This window comes from Maylandia zebra, linkage group LG4 (assembly GCF_041146795.1).
Source record: "Maylandia zebra isolate NMK-2024a linkage group LG4, Mzebra_GT3a, whole genome shotgun sequence".
NCBI classification, from domain to species: Eukaryota; Metazoa; Chordata; class Actinopteri; order Cichliformes; family Cichlidae; genus Maylandia; species Maylandia zebra.
In genome coordinates this window covers 32,407,507-32,431,527 of record NC_135170.1, presented here as the reverse complement: position 1 = coordinate 32,431,527, position 24,021 = coordinate 32,407,507, and the positions used below count along the sequence as shown (strand labels likewise).

General features: G+C 41.0%; 2 protein-coding genes across 3 annotated transcripts in view; one reads left to right on the top strand and one right to left on the bottom strand.

Moving 5' to 3' along the window:
• Nucleotides 1-4,117: 4,117 nt before the first annotated feature.
• ntf4 (neurotrophin 4) lies at nt 4,118-12,357 on the top strand. 2 transcript variants are annotated; one of them, XM_012919384.4, is made up of 3 exons: nt 4,118-4,362; nt 4,524-4,598; nt 10,089-12,357. In XM_012919384.4, exon 3 carries the CDS (start codon nt 10,108-10,110, stop codon nt 11,563-11,565), a length of 1,458 nt encoding a protein of 485 aa, XP_012774838.2. In that variant the 5' UTR covers nt 4,118-4,362; nt 4,524-4,598; nt 10,089-10,107; the 3' UTR covers nt 11,566-12,357. The 2 variants fall into 2 exon arrangements, with proteins under 2 accessions (XP_012774838.2, XP_014263560.2); XM_014408074.3 differs by having other exon boundaries at nt 4,118-4,598.
• A 2,940-nt stretch (nt 12,358-15,297) lies between these two features.
• Nucleotides 15,298-24,021, bottom strand: part of ppfia3 (PTPRF interacting protein alpha 3) — a 33,883-nt gene continuing 25,159 nt past the window's right edge. Inside the window, exons 26-31 of the mRNA XM_024799688.2 lie at nt 23,704-23,801; nt 21,278-21,453; nt 19,842-19,910; nt 19,567-19,729; nt 18,378-18,439; nt 15,298-18,117 (exon numbers count right to left, since the gene is read on the bottom strand). Of these exons, the coding sequence (XP_024655456.2) occupies nt 18,387-18,439; nt 19,567-19,729; nt 19,842-19,910; nt 21,278-21,453; nt 23,704-23,801 (559 nt within the window). The 3' untranslated portion in view covers nt 15,298-18,117; nt 18,378-18,386. The remainder of the gene's footprint in view (nt 18,118-18,377; nt 18,440-19,566; nt 19,730-19,841; nt 19,911-21,277; nt 21,454-23,703; nt 23,802-24,021) is intronic.

Sequence of the window (24,021 nt, the reverse complement as noted above, 5' to 3'; positions counted from 1 at the left end):
TTGTTTGCTGAAAATAGAAAACCACTGTACAGCATTGAATTTGCCTGCTAAATAGTGCAGCTTAACTTTAAAGAGTTTTGATGACTTAAGGATTAAGGAAAGCTTTTAATGTGACGTGTTAGAGCGGTAGTATGAAGCAAAACTTGTTCTGTGAATGAATGCCTGAGATAAACCTCTGGGTCTCCTCGGCTGTGAAACGGTCACAGTTACATATGCACGCGGAAGCCCGAGAAAAACGCATCCCTGCCTTTTCAGTCATCGCCTTTGTCTGAAGGTGATTCCCATCCACACCGAGCTAACAACTTTCTCTTGCTCTGTTTCTCTCAACCACTCAAACTCTCATTGATGCACCCCGAGGTGGAAATATCTAAGTGCACGCAGGGCAAGTTCAGACAGGGAAGGAGATAGAGAGAATGGTGGGAGGGTTGAATGGATTTCGAGCGACTGACAGTAAATGCCAAGGGGTAGGAATGCCGCAAAGGAGACATTAGGGAGTGTGTATGTATGTGCGCGCAAGTGTTTGTGTTTGATTGGCAAAGACGATCCCGAAAATTCTCAGAAGGTTCTCTGCTTCTACTGTACGCTGGATGTGGATAAGACAAACAAAGCGTGTGCACGTGAAGTCATGTGCGCTTGTGCAATCACTCAGTGAGTACAAGTATATCAACGCCGCCTTCCATCTGATGGTCCTGTGTTAAATGTCTCCGACTCAGAGTGAAGACTGCACTTTAGTCTGCCTCTCTATACAAGAGTGACCCGTTTTAGCGGCCTGAAAACCCTCTTTTCACGATCCCCCCTTCTCTTTCTGTGTCTCCTCTCCAGGTCCCTATCTCTCCCATCCCCGAACTCTTTCATGAGCAGTCTCTCAGGGGCAGGGTTGTAACACAAGCCTGCGCTCTTTTGTCTCCATTCTTTTCCTTATCCTTTCATCTTTTTAAACATTCAGGGGAAAAGGGGTTTGGTGAGATGGAAACCACTACTTGGTAAAGGAAAGAAAGAGATAGCATGTGAGAGAGCAAGAGAGAGTGGGAGGTGGGATGAAGAGGGGAGGCAGAGTAGACCCCCCCCCCCATTCCTCTCACTGCTCATCCGCCAATTTATGGCTCTCCTTTTCAACAAGGCCATTCAAGGTGGGGAGGCTCAGTGGACGCGCTGTTCTCGCAGGTCAATAGCAATGAACCCTCGTCTGGTCTGTATAGGGGTGACTTATCTGCGCCGAGGACCCACTGAACTGCCTGTCAGCCTGTGCGTCCTCTATAGACCTCCATTGTGACTCCTACAGGCCTTGGCTGACTTTCCCCCCGAAGACCTGTGAGCGGACAGAGTGGCCAGTCAACAACTCTTATTTTCATCTTTCCAGCTTTAACAGTACATCCAAACTACCTGCATTGCAGCATTAGCGAAGATCAAAGCAGCAAATATCTGCACGACTGAATGGAAGTCAAAACCATGTGAAAACATGAACTAGATCTGGATCAAATAACACATAATAACACACTTAATGAGAAATATGCAAATTAATACAGAGTATGCCAAAACTACGTCACATTGAAATATAAATTACATCCTTTGGATGCGCTCCAAAAAACAGACACCTGCTACTTTGCCTGTAGCGTCAATAAATATTTTCACTATTTCTAAGCAAGTATCTTTCAAATGCACTTTACGGTTAGTAATAAAGGTATCACTGTTGAAAACCTGCAACCATACAGAAGAACATCCTGCAAAAAACTTGTTTTCAGCCAGTGTAACATTTCTTATCAAATAAATGGAGATTAGCTGCATGTTCTTTTTCATTTGTGCAAACAAGTGGGGATAAATTGAGGGAAAAGAATTTGAAAGATTTTGGGGGGTTTTGATGCAACCTTCACAAAGATAAGGCTGGTGAAGATAAGCTGATGAAATTTAAATGAGAATTATTTCTCCTTTCGTGCATGGTAATAAGAGGAGGGAAAACAAACAAGAAATATAGACAAGGTGCAAGCAGTTACACAAAACTGATCAATTTATTTGATGTCCTGAAGAAGTGAAGCACATGCAGGAAATGCAGCAATGTTTTTAATGGGTTGTGGCACATGGACTTGTCCACTATGTGTGCATTAATGGTTTTAGTCTCTATGTTGTGCAGCTGGAAGGCAGCTCCATAAATCACTTCAACCTAAGAAAAAAAGTGTAAAAAAGTGCGATGCCTTGATTGTGATGTCATGCAATCGTCACTGAATTCTTGTTATGAAGGCTCAAACTGAGTGATTTAGCAGTCCCCATGCTGGTGTTTTGAAACAAGACTTGAAAAGCAAGTGATGGACTGACTGTAAAAGTAGTAGTAGTACACTGCATGCTCATTGGCTGATCATTTGTGATTGACAGGTCATTAGCTAATGACAATATGATGGATTATCACCCCTTCTAATAATGACTATAATTCACAAAAACAGCTTTAGTATTACCTGGAACTAATGATGGAGCCCTGAAGACTATCAGGAATTTGGAACATATGACATCATGCACACATTGCTTGGATGTGATACAACCACTATTGGTAAGCGAAAAATATATAGGGCTTCTGAACATCACTAGGTGAAGTGGATTACACCAGAAACCTCAATGTAAGTGCTTTGGTCACTAGCAGATTGTCTCAATCGCCCGAAGTTTGCACTTCAAAATGAGAACCAGTTGAAGATGTTGGGATCCAAAAGGTGGATCACGTGTGGAGTCAAATTCAATTGCTCCTCTGAAGGGAGGAAGTTTGCATGGAACGCACCATCTTCTCTGCAAACACTCGCTAACTATTAGCTGAATGGCAGTAAAACTTGAAAAAAAAATGGAAATGGATGATGTACTGCTTCAAAGCTGCATCAATTTGCTAGCAACAACAAGGAGGTTTTCGGTGCAGCACCCTGCAACCCTCAGTTGGTGAAAACCTTATTGCAAATGCAACTGCGCAAACTGGTTGGGGAGTACACATTTTTGCCTAGTGGGTTCCACGTCCACGGAGACCTTCCCCATACAACGTCACACCTCCAAAATCTGGTTAGAGGTCACGTGACTGCAAAAAAATAGATAACCTTTTTGCACCTCATAAGTTTCCCATGAAAAATTGAAGCCAAGTTTAAGTCACTTCGGTGCCTTAAACCTTTCAGACAGAAGCCATGGCCTTCCTAGACACAAGGCTAGTTTGCCAGAGTAATTCAAGGGTCCCCATACTAATCACCACCTAAAGTCCTCAGATAAGGAGGCCCAACAATCTAAACATGAACATGATGAATTATAGCCTCAGTGCACAGTATTTTCTTAATCATCTTGTCAGAGTATACAGTATCTTCCTGTTGTAATTTAGGCCTATTTACTCTTTCCTAGGATTTGATGTGCATGCCAACATCGAAATTAACCTGTAAGCACTCACATCTCTACGTGTCTTGCAAACATGCCTAAAAATTTGGCACAAGCATAGAGGAAGCAATCTGAGAGCAGACTTGGATTTGGCATTAAAACACAGAGTTACATCTTCAGGTTTGATTGTGCCAAACGGGGTTATGTTGCAGCCTCACACACTTGCAAACGACAACCGTGCAGCTACGGCTGGTTGTAATAATTTACAGTTGATGCCCCATAATGAACTCACCGAACTTGGATCTGTGCCCGTATTACTGGCATTACTGGCTGTTTTCCTGTGAAGTGTGAGGCGGGGATCAAAAACAGGAGGGGTGACGGTTAAGATCATCTCATGGCCATGTTAATTCCAAGCTAGCAAAGATATGTGACTTTGTTTTGGGGCTAATTATTGTTTTCTCTTTTAGGTGTCTGTTTAGGAGCGGTTGTTTCATACATCTGCTTTGACAGATGTTAGTCGCTGAATGCCCCAGAACTCTTATCCATATTCTACTAAAGGATCCTGAGGGGGGGGGAGTTCGCCCAGTCTTTGCGCTTCCACCAAGAAACTAATCTCAACTGAGTCGAGCTAGCAGTAAGCCAATAACAGGGCCATTCTGAAGAGACTGCGTGCTTCTTTAAAATAAAAGCCTTGCCTTTCCGTCACGTTCGATGGAAATTCAAATTCCTCAATTCATGTTTTATTTTGAAAATGTTAACCGGAAGTTTTGATTGTAGTTAATGTTAGCTTTGTTGAACGCGTTTCAGGCGGAGTTCGGAGTTCTTAAAACGTTTGGGTAGCTTCTTCAGCGCTCCACTTCGTCGCTCACTTATTTGAACTGACATAATTTTTCTCTGGGGCTCCTTGGAGCAGTAACAAGTTATGGAATATCCACATTTTCAGGCGGGTCAACATTTGTAATAGTTTTGTGGGTTTATTGCATACAGTATTTCTCTTGAGTGGAAGCGCTCCCGGGACAGGAGAGTTTTCTGGTGTGTAACTACTTTCCTTTCCTTTTTTTTTCTCTCCCCTCATTGGATTTTTGGTGCACTCGTGCGATGTCACGGACTATTAAAAAAGGAGAAAGACATGTTTGTGAATAGCGTTTGTGGTTAGCGTGTAAAAGTGATTTGGGGTTTCTTTTTTAAACCAGTTGAGCAACAGCGACAGGACTATAATCAATGTGGTGTCAGCTGGAAGGACGCGGGGTCCGGATCTCACCTAAACGGTATGCCACACACGTACACTCAAAATAATGTTTAAATATTCTGCAGCGCAGCTCAATCGAAATACAGACACGTTTCTTCATTTATTTATGCAATCAGTCAGTTACAGATACAGGGGCGGTTCCATGATTTTGTAAATTGAGTGGCATAGTGGGGACCAAGGCAGTGGGGCCCCGCTGGAAAACATATTATATTATAATGTTTAATGAGAAATAAATACAAAGTAGAAAACTGGTGCAGAAAACACGGATTTCCAAGCTCAAGTGCCCTCATACAGATGTAGTAGACAAGTGTGAATGTGAATAACATTTTTGCAAAGTGAAGAAACAAGTTAAAAAGTCATAACCCTGCTTAAATATTAGTAAAAAAAACTTGTAGGTTCAACATATGCTGAAAGTACTTACAGTAAAAGAACGTGCAGAATTATGCAGAATCAAAATATATGCATTATACAATACATTATACTAGATCATGCATCATAACTGAATCTATATAGCTATAATAATTAATATTTATTAATATGATTATATTTTGCAATATATAACAAAAAAATGTAAGCTTTAAAATTATTATAAAGCACATTATTTTGCATACAAATTATAGTGGAGTAAAATCAGAAAGTTTCTATTAATACTTATTTAGTAACGTACTTGAGTAAGTAGACTTGCTAAGTTAGATTAGAAGATGGAAGCTTATCAGTGCCCTGGTTCAAAGGCACTGGTGAGGTCCTATCACTTTGAGGATAACAACCAGAAAGTTATATAAGTCAGGCTACTATAAGTTTAATAATTTTATATTTATTTATTTTCCCGGGCTCTCTTTTTAATTACATTCATGTATAAACAGGCACGAATTGATCATTATAATTTAATTTTTTTATTTGATTCATACTTTCTTTTTTAAAGCTCAGCATTTCTCACTTGATTGAGAAGATCAAGACGCTCTACGTGTTTTCCTTGGCAGCCCGACACTTGTAGGGTTTTTCACATGTTGTTTTCCTTGGCAGTCACTCAGGTGAGGTGAATGCTACCGAGTCACAACACAAACCTGCTGGTAGATCACACAAGTTGCCATTTTAACATACCTGCAGCTGATCTCTTAACTCCGCGCTGTCAACAGATAAGGGGCTGAATAGGCTTCGTGGGTGGTTTTTGCAGGTGAAAGTGCAAGTTTGAGTGTAATATAAATTATTTCATTACAGTTTTTAAGGTTTTTTTTACGCTTTTAAACAGAAGAAGACGTATGGCTTGCTTGCACCTCATTAGAAGTGTTTCCCAGTGTGAACCAGAGAGATCTACAAGTCATTTGAGAGAGGTGTCACTGACAGAGCCAAGGTTAGAGAGGAGGGGGCTCAATCCTGCAGGATGAGCATGGTACAAAACAATCACAGAGCTGGAATTAATGGGCTGTTTGCACAGCGGGACCGCAAGGCACTGTAAATGGATGTAAAGGCTTTTATTTTTAACCTCGAAAGAGGGGACGAAGCAGAGGGAGGACAAACATTTACCTGCATGTTTTTTCCATCTCACATAGTGTCACAGCCACTCCTGCTGTCAGTGTTTCTAATAGATGCTTTTGAGACCGTTTAGTCAGACCCAACCTGTGATTAAAATGTGGTGAAAGATGCAATCTGACGTGTAAACTGTTTTCAGGGGGAAGCTTCCCTCTGAGATCTTCCACCCCCATCGAGGGGGAGTTACAGAACTTCAAAGAGGCAGGATTAGTTTAGGAGAGAATGCAGTCCTAACACTGAATGCATTTTCCCGCTGTCAGATGGATGTGCCTGACATTAGCCACACATGTGGAACTTGTAAACAGACTAAATAGCACAGTAGCCATTGCCAGGTGTGGATCTGCTTTATGGCATGTGTTTCCTGGGGTGGGTCTCAAGAGAGAGCCAGAGGCACACTGTACCATAATTCCCCCTGATTCCTTCTTCCCTTTAACACTGGCAGGAGTCTGAACAATTTTCCAGGTGTCAGATCTACTCAGAAAAACACTTATGTTTATATTCTGTGTTTAAAGTTTTTCTATTGTTAATGTTGAGCAAGAGTTTTGAGTGACGGCACGTGAAGAATGTGGATTGATGCATGTGTTTCACGCTAACTTAAAGTGGCTTGATAATACAGAAAAATATATGACAAGTTATCATCCATTAACAGGAAGTTAGTGTCTACTGTATTGTAATTTTTCAAGTGAATTATAAAAACTTTATCAGCTTCTTAAATGTCTTTACAAAATAATAAATGTCAATTATGTGTATTTAAAAGTGTCCATAAAAAAGACCAAATCTGTGTTCAGCTAAAAGCGCTGTTTAATGTAAGAACCAGAAAAAGCAGCACATTAATCTGATAAAAATGAGTTAAAAAAATAAATACATAGAAAGAGATATAAAGTAAAATGCTGAACTGTCAGAGCGAGGGGAAACATTGCATTTTAAGAGTGGTTAAAAACAAAGTGAAATAGGACAGTTTCAACCTGTCACGTAAAAATGCTCCCTGACTTATGCTCATATCTGCTGGGAATGTTGTATTGCAGAGGTTGGGAACAAGTTGTATCTTCCGCCTTGTTTTGACTGCTTTTCTGAAGCTTAAATAAATGCACAGCCAATGTGATTGCAGAGAAAAGAAAGCCAGCATGTGAGCTATCAAGGACTTATATTAATCAGTGCTAAGAAATGGAGTTCTTGGAGGTCTCTCCGTTAGTGTCCTCAAAGTTTAGTCTGTTTATTCATGGATTTTTGCTCGATGAGGTGGTTCCATCTGTTTGTTTAGGCTGTATATCCTGTGGTATTCTTCCTGTGCTGCTCATTTTGAAGGCTCTCAGGCTACGGTGATTAGGATTAACATAAGAGTGCAGCCTCGAGTAGGGTTTTACTTACTAGGTGAGGTTTTTGAATTAGACGGCCTGGGGTATTTGTGCATACTCATTTGTGGAGAGGGGGTGTAGGTTGCGAGGGCTTGAGTTTGGTCCAGACGGTGGAAGAACTTTGTGTCTAGCCTTGCAGGGAGAGCAAATGATGCATGTCATTGTGGCAAATGGAGCATGGTGATGAAGTGCAGCTCCTGCTGCTGCTGTTTTACAAAGAAACCACTTAGATGGTCAGCCTGCCTGCCCTCGGTGTGATGTCTGAGTGCTCCACAAAGGCCTTTAGGAAACCTGTAACTCCAACTGATCACATATTCCACAGCTGTCCGGGATATTTGATCCTGTACTTCCCCTTCGTGTTAACGGTCAGATTTATCACTTTAATTGGTTTCCATCACACAAAACATTTGGCAGGCCTGGTACACTGATCAGTAAACTAAGCAAACATGTAGCTCTACACGCTGAGGTGTGATTTGGCGTCAGCAGGCACTTTGAGCGGCAGCACCTTGGGTGACAGCATGAATGATGTCTCAACCAAACCTTGCTGCGTCTCGCTGGCAGCATTGTGTCCCGGGTGTGGTTCTATTGAGTTACAGGTCCTGTCACAGGAAGGATTTAGTTTTGTCACCACTCATTCACACACTCACTGATAGCCACCGATGATCCCCCCACCCAGTCGCTCTTACACACCTGTTAAAACAAACAATTATAATATCAGCAAACAAACGAAGTCATAACATTCAGTTTTTGACACGTATTTTATGTTGCTGTGGTTTTTTAGAAGTCTGCATCCTTTGCCACGAAGGAGCCTCGCCAGCAACGTTACATCACTGACATTCCCATCATTCCATTTTTTACTCTTTCCAATTGACCTTTTCCCTGCTTTTAAACAAATAACTAAATCCTCACTTACCTCCCCCGTGTAGGCTTGTGAGTACTGCTTGAATACCGTCTCGCTGGACCTGCGGTATAGATTGGTGGCTGGAATATTTTTACTGTTAGTCAGAGGGCAACCTCACATTGAGTCACATGTGAGTCATCTCACTTTTTATTTCATTCACATAATGTCAGAGTTGACAAAGCAATTCACCCTAAACGTCCTTTGCGTGTCAGGAATTGTTTACATTTGGCTTACACGAGGGAGTGTGCGGTCTGGTTGACTATATTTATACTAACAGTTAGTTTTGATTTTCAGGAAATTTGCTCATAATTTTTTAGATGAAAAAAAAAGCTGTAAACTGTGCACATCTGATAGGTTGGCAATAAAGATTTTTGCCTTCAAATTAGTGGTCAGACAAACTATTGAAACCAGGAGTTTAACTGGTGTTTAACTGTATCTCAGGTCCCACAGCATAATTGTGAAAACTGTAATGTCTAAATATGATTCAGGTCATGAGTGAATTGGAAATTTATCAGCGTAATGAAGGGATCAGGCCTGTCATAACAGGATATTTACGCGTCTGTAATGTGTGTGTGTGTGTTACAGACAAGGGGAGAAGGAAATGACAGAGCTAACAAATTGGATAGTGTTGATACAATGCTACTCCCACTGACACCACAGTTCAGTTACACCAACATGGTACCCTAGCCTAAATAATAGTCATGTAATGCAGCAAGTATTGTATTATGATTCGTTTTATTGGTCTACATATATCAAACCTATTAACCTTATAAGTGCCACTTATTCTCCAAAAATCTCTCTGTGCATAGAAATCCCTGAATTGTTATTGTGGGTGTCATATTGTAATAATATTGAGCTCTTCTAAGATTCTGTGACCAGGTAAAATGGGCAAAAACAATAATAGTGAACTAACTAGTCAACAGTTAACTATGCGTTTTATGAAATGCTTAGTATGTACTTTTTATAACATAATATTGTGTATATGACCTAAAGGAGTTATACAGAAGAATTTCAGCTTCTTATTTTTGCCACACAAAAAGCAGCACTAAAGCCTTTTGTAACTACAAGCTGCACAAAGTTTAGATAATACAGGTTATGGCAGGCAGGACGTTTACAATAGCGATCACTCTATAATTGAAACTCTTCCAGGCTAGTGCAGCTGAATGCAGTACTGTATCCGTCATTAAATTTCCATCACCAGTTCACTCACAGCCCAGGTGTAAACAGGTAGAATACTTGCGGTTTATCTCAGCTGTATTGGTATGCTTTCTTATTATGTGTGTGTGTTTTGACAAGAAGGTATATTGTAAGTTACAACATGTAGAAGAAAGTCCCAGATTCTTGAATTCTGAAGAAAAGTAGCAACAGCAGAAGAGAAACAAATCATGCCTTTAAAAGCTTTGGCTGTAAAGTTTCTGACACACATACGTGCCAGTCTGTCGGAGGTGAGCTCTTCAAAGTGTGCACCATTCATAGCTGAACTCCTCTTGCAGAAACAAAGATCGACCTCGCTGTACCTATTTTTCCACGAGTTCTGCCAAGATTTTAGAGCCATACCTCAGCAGTTAAAGCACCAGTCTCATAAAGCTGTAGGCCACCAGTAAAACCTCTCAATTTACACTTTAATTGTGGTGCTTGGTTTAACTGTATAAGCCACAATTTGCATTGTATAAAGTAACGTTGGCTCTCTCTCCTCTTGTGTCTGCTCTATTTTAACCACCAGCTGATACGTCTTGGGAGTGATGCACTGGCTTCCCCTGGTTGCCATGGTGATTGCCTCGGCCCTGCCCTTCCCTCACAACCCCGTGTCCAAGATTGCTACTGCGACCGCCGAGCCTGGCTTCGACAAACGCAGAGAGCACCGGCATGACCCAGCCGCTCGCCTCGCAGCTGCCCCCGCGGACTACAGCTTCAATGGAAGTGCCTCGCAGACGGACTACAACATGACTGCTGCGCTCAGTCAACACAGCAACAGACAAAACCTCCAGAGCCGTAAGGATTATGTAAAACCTATACACGAAGAGACATTCAAGGTGGAGAGTCGAGGAACCCACCAATCAAACAGCAACTCAGGCAGCAATGACAGAAGCAGCTTAGATGTTCCCACAGAACGAGCTACACTCAGGGCCGAGGATGTTTCCCAGGATAGTTCTGTTCCCAAGGATTACAAAGCTGGCAGCACCAGCAGGTATGAATACGCAGGCTTTGTGGACTTTTCCAAGAAAGACAATCTTCAGGACGCTACTGATAGGCCATTGCAGGTTTCTGCATTGGAAAACCATGTGAGTCCTGCTACAACACATAAGGGTCAAACAGGACCAAAACTGACTACAACTTCAGATCAGTTCAGAGATACACAAAAAATCGGGACAGCGAGCCAGAGGACCGTGGGAACTGGAAGAGGTTTTCCTAAAGAAAGTCTGACAATGGAGGATGGTCTGGGTCTGGGAGGGCTGGATAACATCTTAAAGGGAGACGAGTTGTTTCTCGATGCTCATCCTCGGGTCCTGTTCTCATCCTCTCCATCACCTCCGGAGGACCCACCTCTTTTGCTCATGTTAGAGACTGGCATGCTGGAGGAGGACAGGGATTGGGAGGAGCAGGAGGCCATGGACGAGCGCATCGAGGGTCACGGCGACCGCGCACTCGACAGGAGTACGACTTTGTCTTGGGCAGACTCTGCTAGATTAACCCGCGAGGGTGTCCATCCTGTTAAAAGGGATAAACGCTCACATTTGACTGACAGATCAAAGGAGGGTATTAGGTCAAGGGAACAGTCGGTGTGCGAGGCAATAAGTGTGTGGGTTAACAAGACAGAAGCCACTGACTTCAAAGGAGAGAATGTCAGTGTCTTACAGGAAATCCAGACTCAGAGAGGACCTCTACAACAGTACTTCTATGAAACTAACTGCCACCATCCCAACAACCGGATCCAGTCAAAGGGTGCTGTTGCATCAGCGAAATCTCTCAAACCTCGAGGGATAGGTGTGGCTGGGGGCAGCTGCTTGGGAGTGGATAAAAAACAGTGGAACAGTGAGTGTAGAGTCAAGCAGTCGTACGTGCGAGCACTCACCAAAGATAATAGAAACAGAATCGCATGGAGGTGGATTCGAATCAACTCGTCCTGCGTCTGTGTGCTGCTGTCCAGAGCAAATCCGGCAACGGGGAGGGAGGTTTTGACAAGAAGGGGGAGGGCTTAAGAGACAGCACAAAGTGAAGTGACACAGAGCAGAGCAGCTCTGACATCCTTCTGTGTGCACTTTCTCTTCCTCGTGGTCTTTCCTAGAACATGAGGGAAGCTATCTCTTCTTAAATCCAGACCTTTTCAGATATCTCTTTTCCTTCCACTACAACTTTATGTGACTTTTGCATTTAAAAAAACAAGAAGACCTCAACACTAGATCTTAGGGAAAATTGTCCTATAGAAAATTTACTTTAAGAAGTACTGTTTTTGTATGATTTATCTTTCATAATCTAAGTTATTTTTGATTAGTATGTAAGCATGTGTATGTCTTTGATATTAATATATTCCTATATATATATATAAGTGTACAATATGACACCAGTATACCTTTATGTATGAAGCTATGTATATTTGTGTGTATTTATAGAAGAAGCCTTCACGGGCTTGTAGGTCTCTCCAGTGTCTGATGATAATTCCAGCCTCTGGTCCGCTCGGGTTGTAAGAGGAAGGAGCGCCCCCTACTGAGGTTCCATTTTACTGCTCCAAACTCTCACCGTATATTTTACCATGAAACGTTACAGTTATGGTTTAACTAAGACTGCAGCGCGGGCACATGCTAGCGTGATTTCAGCCAGGCAGAGGATTTTTTGTGGCAGGATGTATCTGTGCATGTGGGCCTCACATGTGGCTCATGATTGTAAAAGCATGTGGTTTGTAAATTATGTGACACTTAAACAAGCTGATTTACCATCTTTGCGTTTGTTCAGTTGTCCTGCCAAACATGGTAATAAAGGAACTTTGTACTCAGTATGCTCTGAACTTAACTAATGTACATACAAAGTACAGCTTTCACTACTAGCTTTTTATTGTATTTTTTGCTGCTGAAATCTGCTGGTAAGAGGAAACGTGCCAAACATGCTTAAAAGTTGTAAAGTCCTCATTTTAAAAATCATCCATTACAAGCAAAAATTGTGGCTATTCTGTGTTCAGTTGTCTATAAATCCAGATACATGTAGTTGATTAAAAATAATTGCTTCAGGAAAAAGAGCAAGCCAAGACTACATACCTCCAAGGTTGAGGTGCACAACATGCACAAATCCCTACACACACTAGGATATCTACACCTGGATAACGTTTATGTTTCCTGAGAACATCTAAACTGTGTCTCCCATTTTTTCTGATTTTATTTGCATATGTATTTGTGAAGATATGACAAGAAAATGTCCATTTTTATGCCCCATGAAGGTGACGAATGTGTCGAAAAACATTAGTGGATTTACTTTTTGGGTCCGCACTAACAACAAAACACAAACCAATCAAATAAACTTACTGACACTATTTAAAGACAATAAACATGTATTTTCTATCCACAAATTGTATAATCCATGCTTTCATGGAAGTCCAAATACTGGATAAAGTTTAATTTTCTTGTCACATTGCAGTTAAAGGTCTTTAGAGAGGGTTTAAAAAAAATCTATTTATCACTACATCATTCAGATAATGCAGTAAACAGCCAGGAAAATGTCAGCCTCACCACGTTTTTGTTTTTGTTTTATAACAAATGACGTTCTATAAATCAAGCTCTGAGTGACACATTAATGAACTGCTCTATTAAAAAGCCCTTTAAGATATAAACAGATATAAAGCTGTGATGTTGGGTGGATGTAAGTGCTACTCAGGTAGATTCCTGGCTCAGAGTGAGAGCACGCCTTTTAGAGATATGTGTTGTAAAATGTTTCTTTTGGAAACAGCAGCGATTGTTAAAATTGAAAGAAAGTGATATCACCAAAAAGTTACGTACATTGAGGTGGAGCCTTTTTTTGTTGCTATTTTATGGTTATAATGCAGGTGAGGTATTTTCTATAGAAATATGCCTGAATTTGCATTTTTTTTCTAGAATAAATTTGAACATCAGATAACGCCAGTTGTACACTCATCACTCACTTTATTAGGTAGTACTGGGTTGGATCCCGGCTTGACTTCAGGATTACCTGAACTCCATGTGGCATAGATTCAACAAGATGCTGGAAACATTCATCAAAGATTTCGGTCTGTGTTGATTGCCTCACACACTTGCTCTTCTTCTATCACATGTCAAATGGGCTCTATTGGAAGAGATGTGGAGGCTGTGGAAGCCATCTGAGTACAGTGAGCTTATCATGTTTAAGTGGCCAGTTTGAGATGATGATTTGAGTTTTGTGACGTGGTGCTTTTTCCTGCTGGAAACAGCCATCAGAACATGAGCACGCTGTGGTCAAAAGGGATGGACATGGTCAGTAATAATACTCAGACTGTGCTGTTTAAATGGCATTCAGTTGGTACTTAGTGGACTAAAGCTTGCCAAGAAAATATCCCCCATAACATTAGAGCCCAACCTCCAGCCTGAACCAGTGATGCAAGGTAGGATATATCCATTCTTTCACAGTGTTGCCTCCAAATTCTGATCCTGCAAATGTTTTTCTGGTCCTCTGATGTCCAGTTTTGGTGAGCCTGTTTACTATTCTGCGCTGACAGAGTGGCACCCTGTGTGGTCTTCTGCTGCTCTAGGTCATCTGTTTGACGTGTTGGGCGTTCAGAAATGCTCTGCATACCTTCATTGTAATGAGTGGTTATTTGATTTACTGTTGTCTTCCTATCAGCTCAAAGCAGTCTTGCAATTGTTCTCTGACCTCTGACTCCAACAAGGTGTTTTCACACAGAGAACTCCCACTCCCTTAAAAATCTTCTCTCTTGGAAAATCCAAGTAGATCAGCAGTTTCTGAAATACTCAAACTAGTAGAGTCACCCTTCTTCCCCATTCTGATACTCCCCATTTCAATTCCATTCACTTTTATTCATATAGCACCAAACCACAACAACAGTTGCCTAAAAGCTGTAAGATAAAGACCCTGCAATGTGACAGAAAAACCTCAACAATCAGACGACACCTAAGAGGAAGTACTTTGGCGACAATGGGAAGGAAAAACTTCCATTTAACAGGAAAAATCCTCCAGGAGAACCAAGCTCAGGGAGGGGAGGGAGACAAAAGACATGCTGTGGAAGAAAACCAGAGATGAATAATAACCCATAATTAAATGCATGGTGTATGAATATATATTGAGTGAATAGGGGTGAGAGAACACTTTTAATTCAGCTAGTTGTCTTGACCATGTCCACATAACTGAATGCATGGAGTTGCTAGCAGATATATGTGTTATTGAGCAGTATACCTAACAAAGTATCCACTGGGTGTACACCAGAAAATGCTGTTGACAGTCAGAAAAAGTTCATTTGATCACATTTTAAGGACTAAAAGTTTTCAATCAGACTTTGAAGAATATTTGAAAAAAAAAAAAAAACTTAAAAAACTTTATCGACCAGCAAACCGGTGAAAAGTTTGGTGGATGTACGTGCAATTAAAGTGGAGAGTACAAGCAAAAAATGAGAGAACATACTTTAAATGTAGCCCAGCTTTAAATTCTTCAGGTTTTACTGCATTTGTTGGTAAAAAAAAAAAAAAATCATTTTGAAACCTCCCAGTTAAGTCCAGCTAGTTTAAATTATTTTGCTAGTTTGTTTGGCAAATTTTCTACTACTACTACTTATTAGTACTTGGGTGTTTGCAAAGTATGCAAAAGATATTTACAAAGTGAAGTGAAACAAACTAAATATGTCTTTTCCTTGTACTCTGAAAGAAGAAGCAAAACAACTTCTTAAATCTTAAATTTTTATCTATAGAAGTCACTGAATAAAAGAAAATCAGGAAAACTTTGCGATGATCAGCAGATCCACCTGGATCGCTTTATTTATTTTTTTCTTTTACATCACCATTTTCATCATCATCATCATCATTATTTTTCTTTATTTTCCAGATGATTTTTTTTTCAATTTGTATTACTATCACTTTAATCATGGAAATCTGTTAAATCATTGCACAATTTGTTCTCAAAATGTACACATACAGTAGCGTATTTGAATGACCATTTTCAATGTTTCATATTTACTTTTAAAACTAGTTCAAATGAAGTCAAGAAGGAACAGAACATGTACATACATTTATCCAATACATACCTAAAGAAAATAAATAGTTATTGTAAAAAATAAAAAATACAACTGAAAAAAATACACACATTTTACAAATTGATCCCCAGGCTCCCACCCCTGTAGGTTTATCATACAGATATATATTTTTTAACGACACCTCATATCATCTTCACTACCAAAAAAAAGTTTTTAGGTCATTGTCATTTGTTTGACATGCATCGTAAACACAGAGGCTAAAGGTTTTGTTTCCTGGGCTTCCACGGGCTCGCCCCGACCTCATCCGGCCTCTCTCTGATCTCACCCCCACGCCCCCAGAAAGCGCTCTAAATTTCGGTTATGGCTTCTGTGTGCAATAAAATGACCGGCTTCTGTCCATCCTTCTTTTTCTTCTTCTTCTTTTCTCCCTTTGAGTTGCTGTTTTGTCTCTCTGTTGCCTCTGCCATCATCAGGATTACCCAAGACCCTGAGCTGATGATTACAAGTCACAAACCTCGTAAAGACACCGTGGACGCTGACTGAGGATTTCGCGTTGGAGTCTGGCTTTATACTCTAAACTTAGGTACCACTTTCTAGATAGACAGTTTCGAAATGGCTTAGAGGTTTTAATAAATGGCATTATTTCCATGTAAAACATTAATATTTATAACAATGTACAGGACACTAATGAGATACTGAATTATTAAGTGAAAGGTGAACTTTTTGGTGCAAGTTCCTGAAAAATAGATTTTTCCGGTGCATATTCGCCTCTAGAATAACCCTCCTTTCCTTTTTAATTCAGTCTTACAGTCACTAGAAAGATTATATTTGGTTAGAGGAACCGTTCACCTAAAAATCAAGCTTTCCACCGTCCAGAATGTTTGGGTGTGAGTTGCTCAGTTTTGGAGATATTGCCTGTCGATATGTGTGGCTTCTCTTGAATATAGCTGAAATTGATAAAACTCAACAAAGATCGAGTGCTACGTAGAAACTATTTTATTTGCCCAGTCTACATCCACCAATCAGAGGTACGTGTAGCTATCGAACATTACAGCTCTGTTGAGACGAGGCCCTAATGTTTGTTATATATTCTGAAACGCTGTCACTAGCAGAGGCTCTACTGTAGGTCGAGGTATAAAATGATTCTACACCAGTCTCTATAAGTGGATGTCTGTATGTAAGTAAGTAGAGACCAGATTTTTGCTACAAGAAGCTTTCTGGTTTCCATTTGCATTCAGAGTTACATTGTTAATCACATTTGAGCAGGTTTGCCTGCATGCAGATAAACAGTCTTGGCCCAGATATCTGTAGGCTACATAAAAACTTGCTGTTGCCCCAAAATGCTAAATTAGCAGACCGACCGATAAGTGCCCAGATTGCATTTGCTCCTTTCTTTTGTTCCACACTTATAGATTATATTAAAAATAAGTAAATCTCATACTGAAGCAGAGATTGTATCACTTCTTTTCCAAACTTTAAAAAGGTTCCTACCAAAACCACAATGCTGTTGCGGAACTGTTTCCACAGTCTGAGTGGAACCCCACTGAAAGTAAAAAACAAATATCACTGGAGTGTCCTTTTAACATCAATAAAACCAAAACTTATAAAAACCTATTAACATCTTTTTTAGAAAGTGGTACCAGCGGTAACTTAATTGACTTCCTGCCATTGACATCATGAGATCATGAACACAATGCTTCTATGGCCTTGCTACACACTGTCCCATGCAACTCTGTGCCTTTGATCTCTATAATGGACTCCCTTCAAAAGAGATTACTCAGCTTATCGGCTTTCAAGGCCCCAATAGACAAGCCGTGAGGAGGGTCCCTCTGATGTGGTCGGAGCTAAATGGTGGTCTGAATTCAGACGGATTTTACTACACCACCGCAACCAACCCCTGACAGGACCATAGAAGCCAACAAAGAGCCACAATGGCTGACACTAGACACCAGCCAGCCCTTTAGTACAAAGGAGAACACCGGTGTAGTTTATGACACGTTTATGTCCACCTAGCCATTTCCCCTCCAAGTCGTCACTCAGTTTTAACACCCTCTCCAGACTTTACGGTGAGGTTACTTTCTGTACCGGCCCTCGTTATAAAACACCTGTTGTTGAGCAGAAGTTGTAAGGCGACACATTTACTTGTTTTCAAACTGTAAGACAATAAATGGCAGCAAGTGTTATTTTTTTCTGTAGGTAGGAAAATGAGCCCTGATATTGCCAACTCTGCTAACTTTACGTGGACAGGAATGAAGAAAGGAGAGACCTACACAGCGCAACGGCACCGACTCTAACCGACACCGGTGTTGTCCTTTTCGCACCCTTCGCACTGAGAGAGGAAGAGTTGAGAAGGTAGTGAGAGACAGAGGGAGAAAACAGCGTATCCGTTTCAACCTTCGCAGTCTTCGCAAATACATTCATACATTCTTGATTTCCCCCTTATTTCTTTTCTTCTGTTATTGCAGAATGGTCAGACTGAAAGATTTATTTAAAGTTAAATGGTTATATTCATTGCTTCTTTCTCCGTGGATGAGCGAGAGGGTCCTCTAGTCACAATCCTGTCAGCGCCCTGGGGGGAGAGAAACAACATTACTGCCACGTCACTGCTTCTGTGGCCTCAATTCAACTCAGCTCAAAGCCCCACCAACCAACCAAACCAAGCACTTTAAAATTCCCAAACTGCAACAAACAAATACATAAAACAAAGACTTCAAAAAAAAGGGAGAGTTTGGACACATGTGCAAGCTATCTCTGAAGCTTAGAGGAAATGTTTGTGTCATGAAACGAATGAAACCAGACTGTTTAATTAATAAGTCGGAGGGTTCTCACCTCAGCCACTCAACAGGAGTACGTCCTCACTGAGGCAGATTCACCCCGGGCACCAGAGCTGGCTGTGTTGGAAACCGAGACACAGAGGGGGGTTATTATTATAACTGCAAAGTCTTTTAAACAGCACTGACCTTCCAGAGGCATTCCTATTAAGAGGAGGAATGAGGGAAAATAGTCTTCCTCTGTACTTTGAAGCGTCTGCTCCTTGTTATTGCCAGTTCCTCCACTGAAGGCAACACAAAATTCCACTGGCAAATTAATAGCAGAGTAGCATGAAAACAACCAACTGCCGCCTGTGCATTAGCAGCATCTTATATAACATCCGGTGTATTCTGGCTGCAGAAAAATCTTTCAGCTCAAGGCTCATTTCCAAGAATTACAAATGTAAACACACGGCTCATTTATTAAGAGGTCTACGGTACCGTTTCACCTGGGCCGACCTTGCACTGTTACCCCACTACAACCAAAGTTTTGCCCCAGTTTTTCAAATGCTCTTCATAAGGTCCTCACTCTGCTCTTCCCTCACACTGACCTTTTAAGGCAGACACCCTCCCTTCATGTTTCTTCCTGTTAAAAGGAAGTTTTAAGAAGGGTCTCCAGACCTCAAGGAGGACTTATTAGGTTTAAATGTAAGGATATGACCTTGCTATGTGTGGTTCCCTGAGATTACAAATGCAAGAATCTGGTGCTTTATAATAACCATCATTAATAAAAGTAAATTGAGCTTTGGTTTAACATCGTTAACAATGATGGATAATTAATAATGCTTACTAATTGGGTTTGTAAACAACTGCCTGGAAGTGGTTACGGTAAACCTTTAACTGATGTTTATAATACTTATTTTAAACTGTGGTTTGTTTCACTCACTGCTTTGTTTTGACTTTTATCTTCATATTTACCAGCTGTTTGGTGAGGTTTTTGAAAAGAAAATTGCATTTTGAGTAAAACATTTGAGTCTGGAGTGAGATTGGTCTCCCTGTCGTCTTCCTATAAACCTCCAAATAGAAATCACCTTGTGTGAATCGCTGAGATTCCAGGAGCTTTGACTAAACTGCAGTAATTGGCTGCCAGGAAATGAGAACATTAAGTGTTTCGTCCTCTAAATGGTGACGCGACTCGAGGGCTGAAAAGAGCTGAACGAATCCGGAGGTGAGAGCAAATGTTTCAGAGGTCACGGGGTCATACTCACCTTCACTCTGAACCTTCCTCAGGGTAACGGAGGGTGTAGAGATGGCTGAGGCACGGAAGTTAGCAGGCAGGGTCTCGGCAGAGTCAGAGGTCACGCCCCGCAGGTCTTTCTCCCTAAACATCTTCCTCCAGGAGGGAGAGCGGGTGAATGTCTTAGTCCCATCCTGTCAGCGAGACACATGTCGTGAGCCTTAAGATGGATCCTCATGCAAACAACCTTTGTATTCTTCATGGGTATTTTGTTTTCTTTTTTTAAAGACATATTAGCATGCTCACCTCATCGGGCCGTCTCTCAGTTCCCATGGAGATGAGGGAGTTGTACTCTTGCTCCAGGAGCTGTCTGGCCTGCAGGATAGAGGTGATGGAGAGCTTGGAGATTGATGCATTTTCAGATCAGGGCTGCTCTGCTATGCTGGCATACATTAATTCTTTGAACATGATACCTATTTTATAACAATACTGTGGATTCTCATTCGATTTTCAGTGCAACAGGAACAACCTCTGCACTTAACTCCTGACGTGTCATTTTAGACATTTTTAGACATAACAGACGTAATTCTATTTGAGACGGAGAGGCTGAGAAGATCTTTTTAAAGACAGTTATTATATTACTAATTTTCTTATATATGTTTAACTAAGTGTGCAATGGTGCACCTAATTACATACGCCCTTTTTGCATACATTTCTGCAATAGCAAGAGGAATTTTGGATACAGCTACACCCAAAACCTTTGCTACAGGTACGATAGCATAACTGGGATTGCTTTGAATGTGTGTCATCATGGCAAAATGTGGCCCTACAGACTCGTACAATCGCAGTTTAGAGTACTTTGGCTTGTGTTTTGCGATGACACAACTCACACACATATATAAACATGCTGGCATTCAGGCTCATCTTCAGCAGTCAACACTACTTTTTCAATGAACACTCGGTCCACATGGGTCGTACCACACCCAAACTTGAGCTTTTTTTTTCATTTTGATCTCAACTCCAAACTTGTAAATGTTTTGGGACTGTATCTTGGAGATGTGTGACATCATTGTGTTGACTACATCTGTCCACTGACTTCCAGATAGAAAGATAAACACCAGTCAAAGTACTCAAAACTGCCTTTGCAGTAGTTCCCACTATTACAGCTGGGGAAAGGCATTTTTGCTTGGTTTTTAGGAATTTGTTGCCATATAAATAGAAATTCATCCATTATCACAAACACTTCAGGGTCACAGCAGGCCTGGAGCCTACACTGGGTGTCATAGGGTGAGAGGTGGGGTACGCACTGGACAGGTCGCCTGCCCATCATAGAGATACGGTGAACCATTTCTAACAGTGGCCAACTTTTTGGCTAATTAGCCTAAATTACATGCCTTTAGACTGGAGGAAGAGCCTGAAACACCTGAAAGGAAAGCACACAGGCACAGAGCGAATATACAAATTCCACACAGTCCCAGCTGGACCCAGAATCTTCCTTCTGTGATGCAACAGTGTTAACAATTCTGCCACTGTGCTGCCTGTTGTATAACTCAGATTAGGGTTAGGGTAAATACCACAGAACTGGCTAAACTTGTTCTGTCTAAAAATGGCAAATTATCAAAATCTAAAAAAGTTTATAGGGATCTTAAAGTGCAAAATATCTGATAAATTGTCTTGGACGTAGGAACAGACTTTGATGCAAAGACATTTCTCTTGATGTGCATCGACAATGAATTCACTACCTGTGTGTTCTGATTGGGGATCTGCAGCAGCAGGGCCAGGTCAGTGTAGTCAAATGTGTCGTCTAAAGCCAGCAGAGCCCCGTGGACGCCGCTCTCCCGGAGGTTGTCGGCGTACTCCTTCAGACCGATGCTCTGCACCCAGCACATCACACGCTCATTGGACCATACCATCACATCTAGGAAGAGAAAGGGAGGAGGTGAAAGGAAGGGAGGAGAGGCATTCATCTGCAAACAGAAAGCTGTCTGCACACTATTTTTAAATCTTTATTAAAACTGAAGTCACCTCCTTTAGTTTAATTTGGATACATAAACACATGCAGGGCTGCTCAGATTTATTAACCGTCTTCTGTAAGGGTCAGCGATCAGAGGAAATAATGAAACATTTGACTAACTGATTTATTTTCTGCACATGGACAACACAGGTCAGGCCTATCATCAGACAAACCCAGATTCGCTAATTTCCTCATCTGCATCATTCCTCTGGGGAGAAGCCAAGATGAACTGACTGTAAATGCACAACATGTGTTTTTCAAGGCGCAGCAGTGGGAGTGCGAGAGATTTGGGTTTGTTTAATGACCGAACGTGTTGACATTTATGTAATCATTATCCAGCCAAGCTAGAAGGTTGTGGCTTATAATCTCTTCTAGGTATGACGAGGAGGGGGGAAAAACAATGGGTGGTCTAAACACAGGAATTCCCAGGAACGTGAGAAATCAAAGAAAATAACCATTATTAAGGGTTTTTTTGTTTCACTTTTTTTTTTTACATGCCAGCGCTGATGCAAGAAAGTATTTTTATAGTTTACTTGTAAAGACTTTCCTTTTTTACATCTGCTTACTTTAAAGAGATTTGACAAAAGTTAAAAGCAGTACAGCAGCTTTCCCTGCTAAAATTCTAAAACCCCCAAACTTGTGAAGAATGGAAAGGTTTAGTCATTAAAAACTGTTTTCTAAATGTTTTAGCTTCTCAAATAGTGCATCATTTTACGGAGATTACATAATCTTATTACTCCTTTATGCAGATGATAAATTCTTATTAGTCTGGAAACCGTCCGCAGAGATGTTAGGCAGTTTGGTAAAAGGGTGCTGGCAGTGTAGACTGATGGCAGGTCAGAAACAAACATAATGTCACACTGAAACAGGGTGAAGCAGCCAAATCTGAGAAAATAATTCAGACAGAAGAAAGCTATAACTTGAACTGATCAGCCACCTATACAACATGGTGATATGACACTTAAAACAGATAAAATATCCAGGGTACCAGTGCTTGTTGCTATTTCTCTGTTTCAGACAGTAAATTGTGTGGGGTTTTGCTCTTTGCTGGGTTAACAAATACTAGAATTAAAAAAAACAACAACAATTAAAAATATATACACTGATCAGTATCAATATAAATATAAGGTATGAATCTTTACCTCTGCCACTGCATTTTATGTTGTTGGTTTGTTCTTTATCAGAACAACTCAAAAGATTTTGCACAGATATGCATAACAGTTTTTAGCAGAGGTGTGGTTTGACCCTGCTTCGAAGTTATCAAGATGGGAACCAAAGAATGCTTGAAAAGCTTCTTTACCCATGCAAGACATGGCACAATTGCATTTTGCATCATAACTTTACAAATACATCAAATTGAGCTTCATGTATGGTCTCGTTAGTCTCAATAAAATATCACAAACTTATCTGAATCCAGAGATTCGATTAGCGGATGCAGGTGATTTTCAGCCTTTGTAGAGCCATGCGGCTCGTGTTTATTTAAAACTGTATAAGGAGCTAAGATTCAAGTTCACACATAAACTCCGAATTACACTTTGATAATCCAGGTGGGAAGCGGCCTTTTCTGACACGTAAGCCAAACAGGAGATGGTACCAGTCAGACTTGTTCTCTGCTCAGGGACAGCATGTAGGAGGCTGTGAAAAGATGTATTCATGGTATTCACATCAGCTTGTTACGGCTGTGATAAGATTGATGTTCTATTGATGTTTGGTAGAAGTTTAAATGTTTACGACACCACCAGATTAGTGCGAGTTTCTATTCGAAGCTGTATTTAACCAAGACTGCTAGTTATTAGTTTGTGCTTGGTCCAGTTTGGTTACGATGAGCTCCAGAAACACACAGGATTTCTGCCTTTCCACAAGAAAAAATGCTTTGCTTCTTAAACTTGAGCTGTGCACGGCACATGAAATAGCACAGGCAATAAAAACCGCGGTCTAACAGATCAACAAGGTGATGGTAAAAATGCAATAAAATTAATAGTCAAATAAAACAAATAACCTGCAGTTAGTAGTCACTAAGGTATGCTTTACACAGCACAAAAGCACCACATGAATAAACGAATTAGCTGCTTCTACTGGCTCGGAGAACTGTACAATACCATCCCTCCACTGGGGCGTGAAAGGTGAGATAATGGCAGAGAAACAAGGGGTCACCTTTGTTATGGTGGGCGCTCTCCTCTCTCCTCCTCTCCAGCTCCTTGCGATCGTAATTTAGACGCTTCAGGCACATGATGCCGTAATGCAAGCTGACCCTGGGAGAGGGCAAAGAGCCAGAGGGTCAGGGGTTCAAGCAGGTTAACCGAGGAGGGCGTGTTTCCACTCTCACATGTGCTCAGAAAGCATTAACAACCCAGCACCTCTGACCCTTTCACTCCTTCAAAAGAGAACTCAGAGAAGGCCTGGAGACACACAACTGAGCTGTCAGAGTGCCATAACCATTGTCTTTTAACACCTTCAAAATTCCCTTGTCAC

Excerpts from the sequence above, each read along its gene's own strand:
- ntf4 (XM_012919384.4), top strand. The coding sequence starts at position 10,108 with ATGCACTGGCTTCCCCTGGTTGCCATGGTGATTGCCTCGGCCCTGCCC.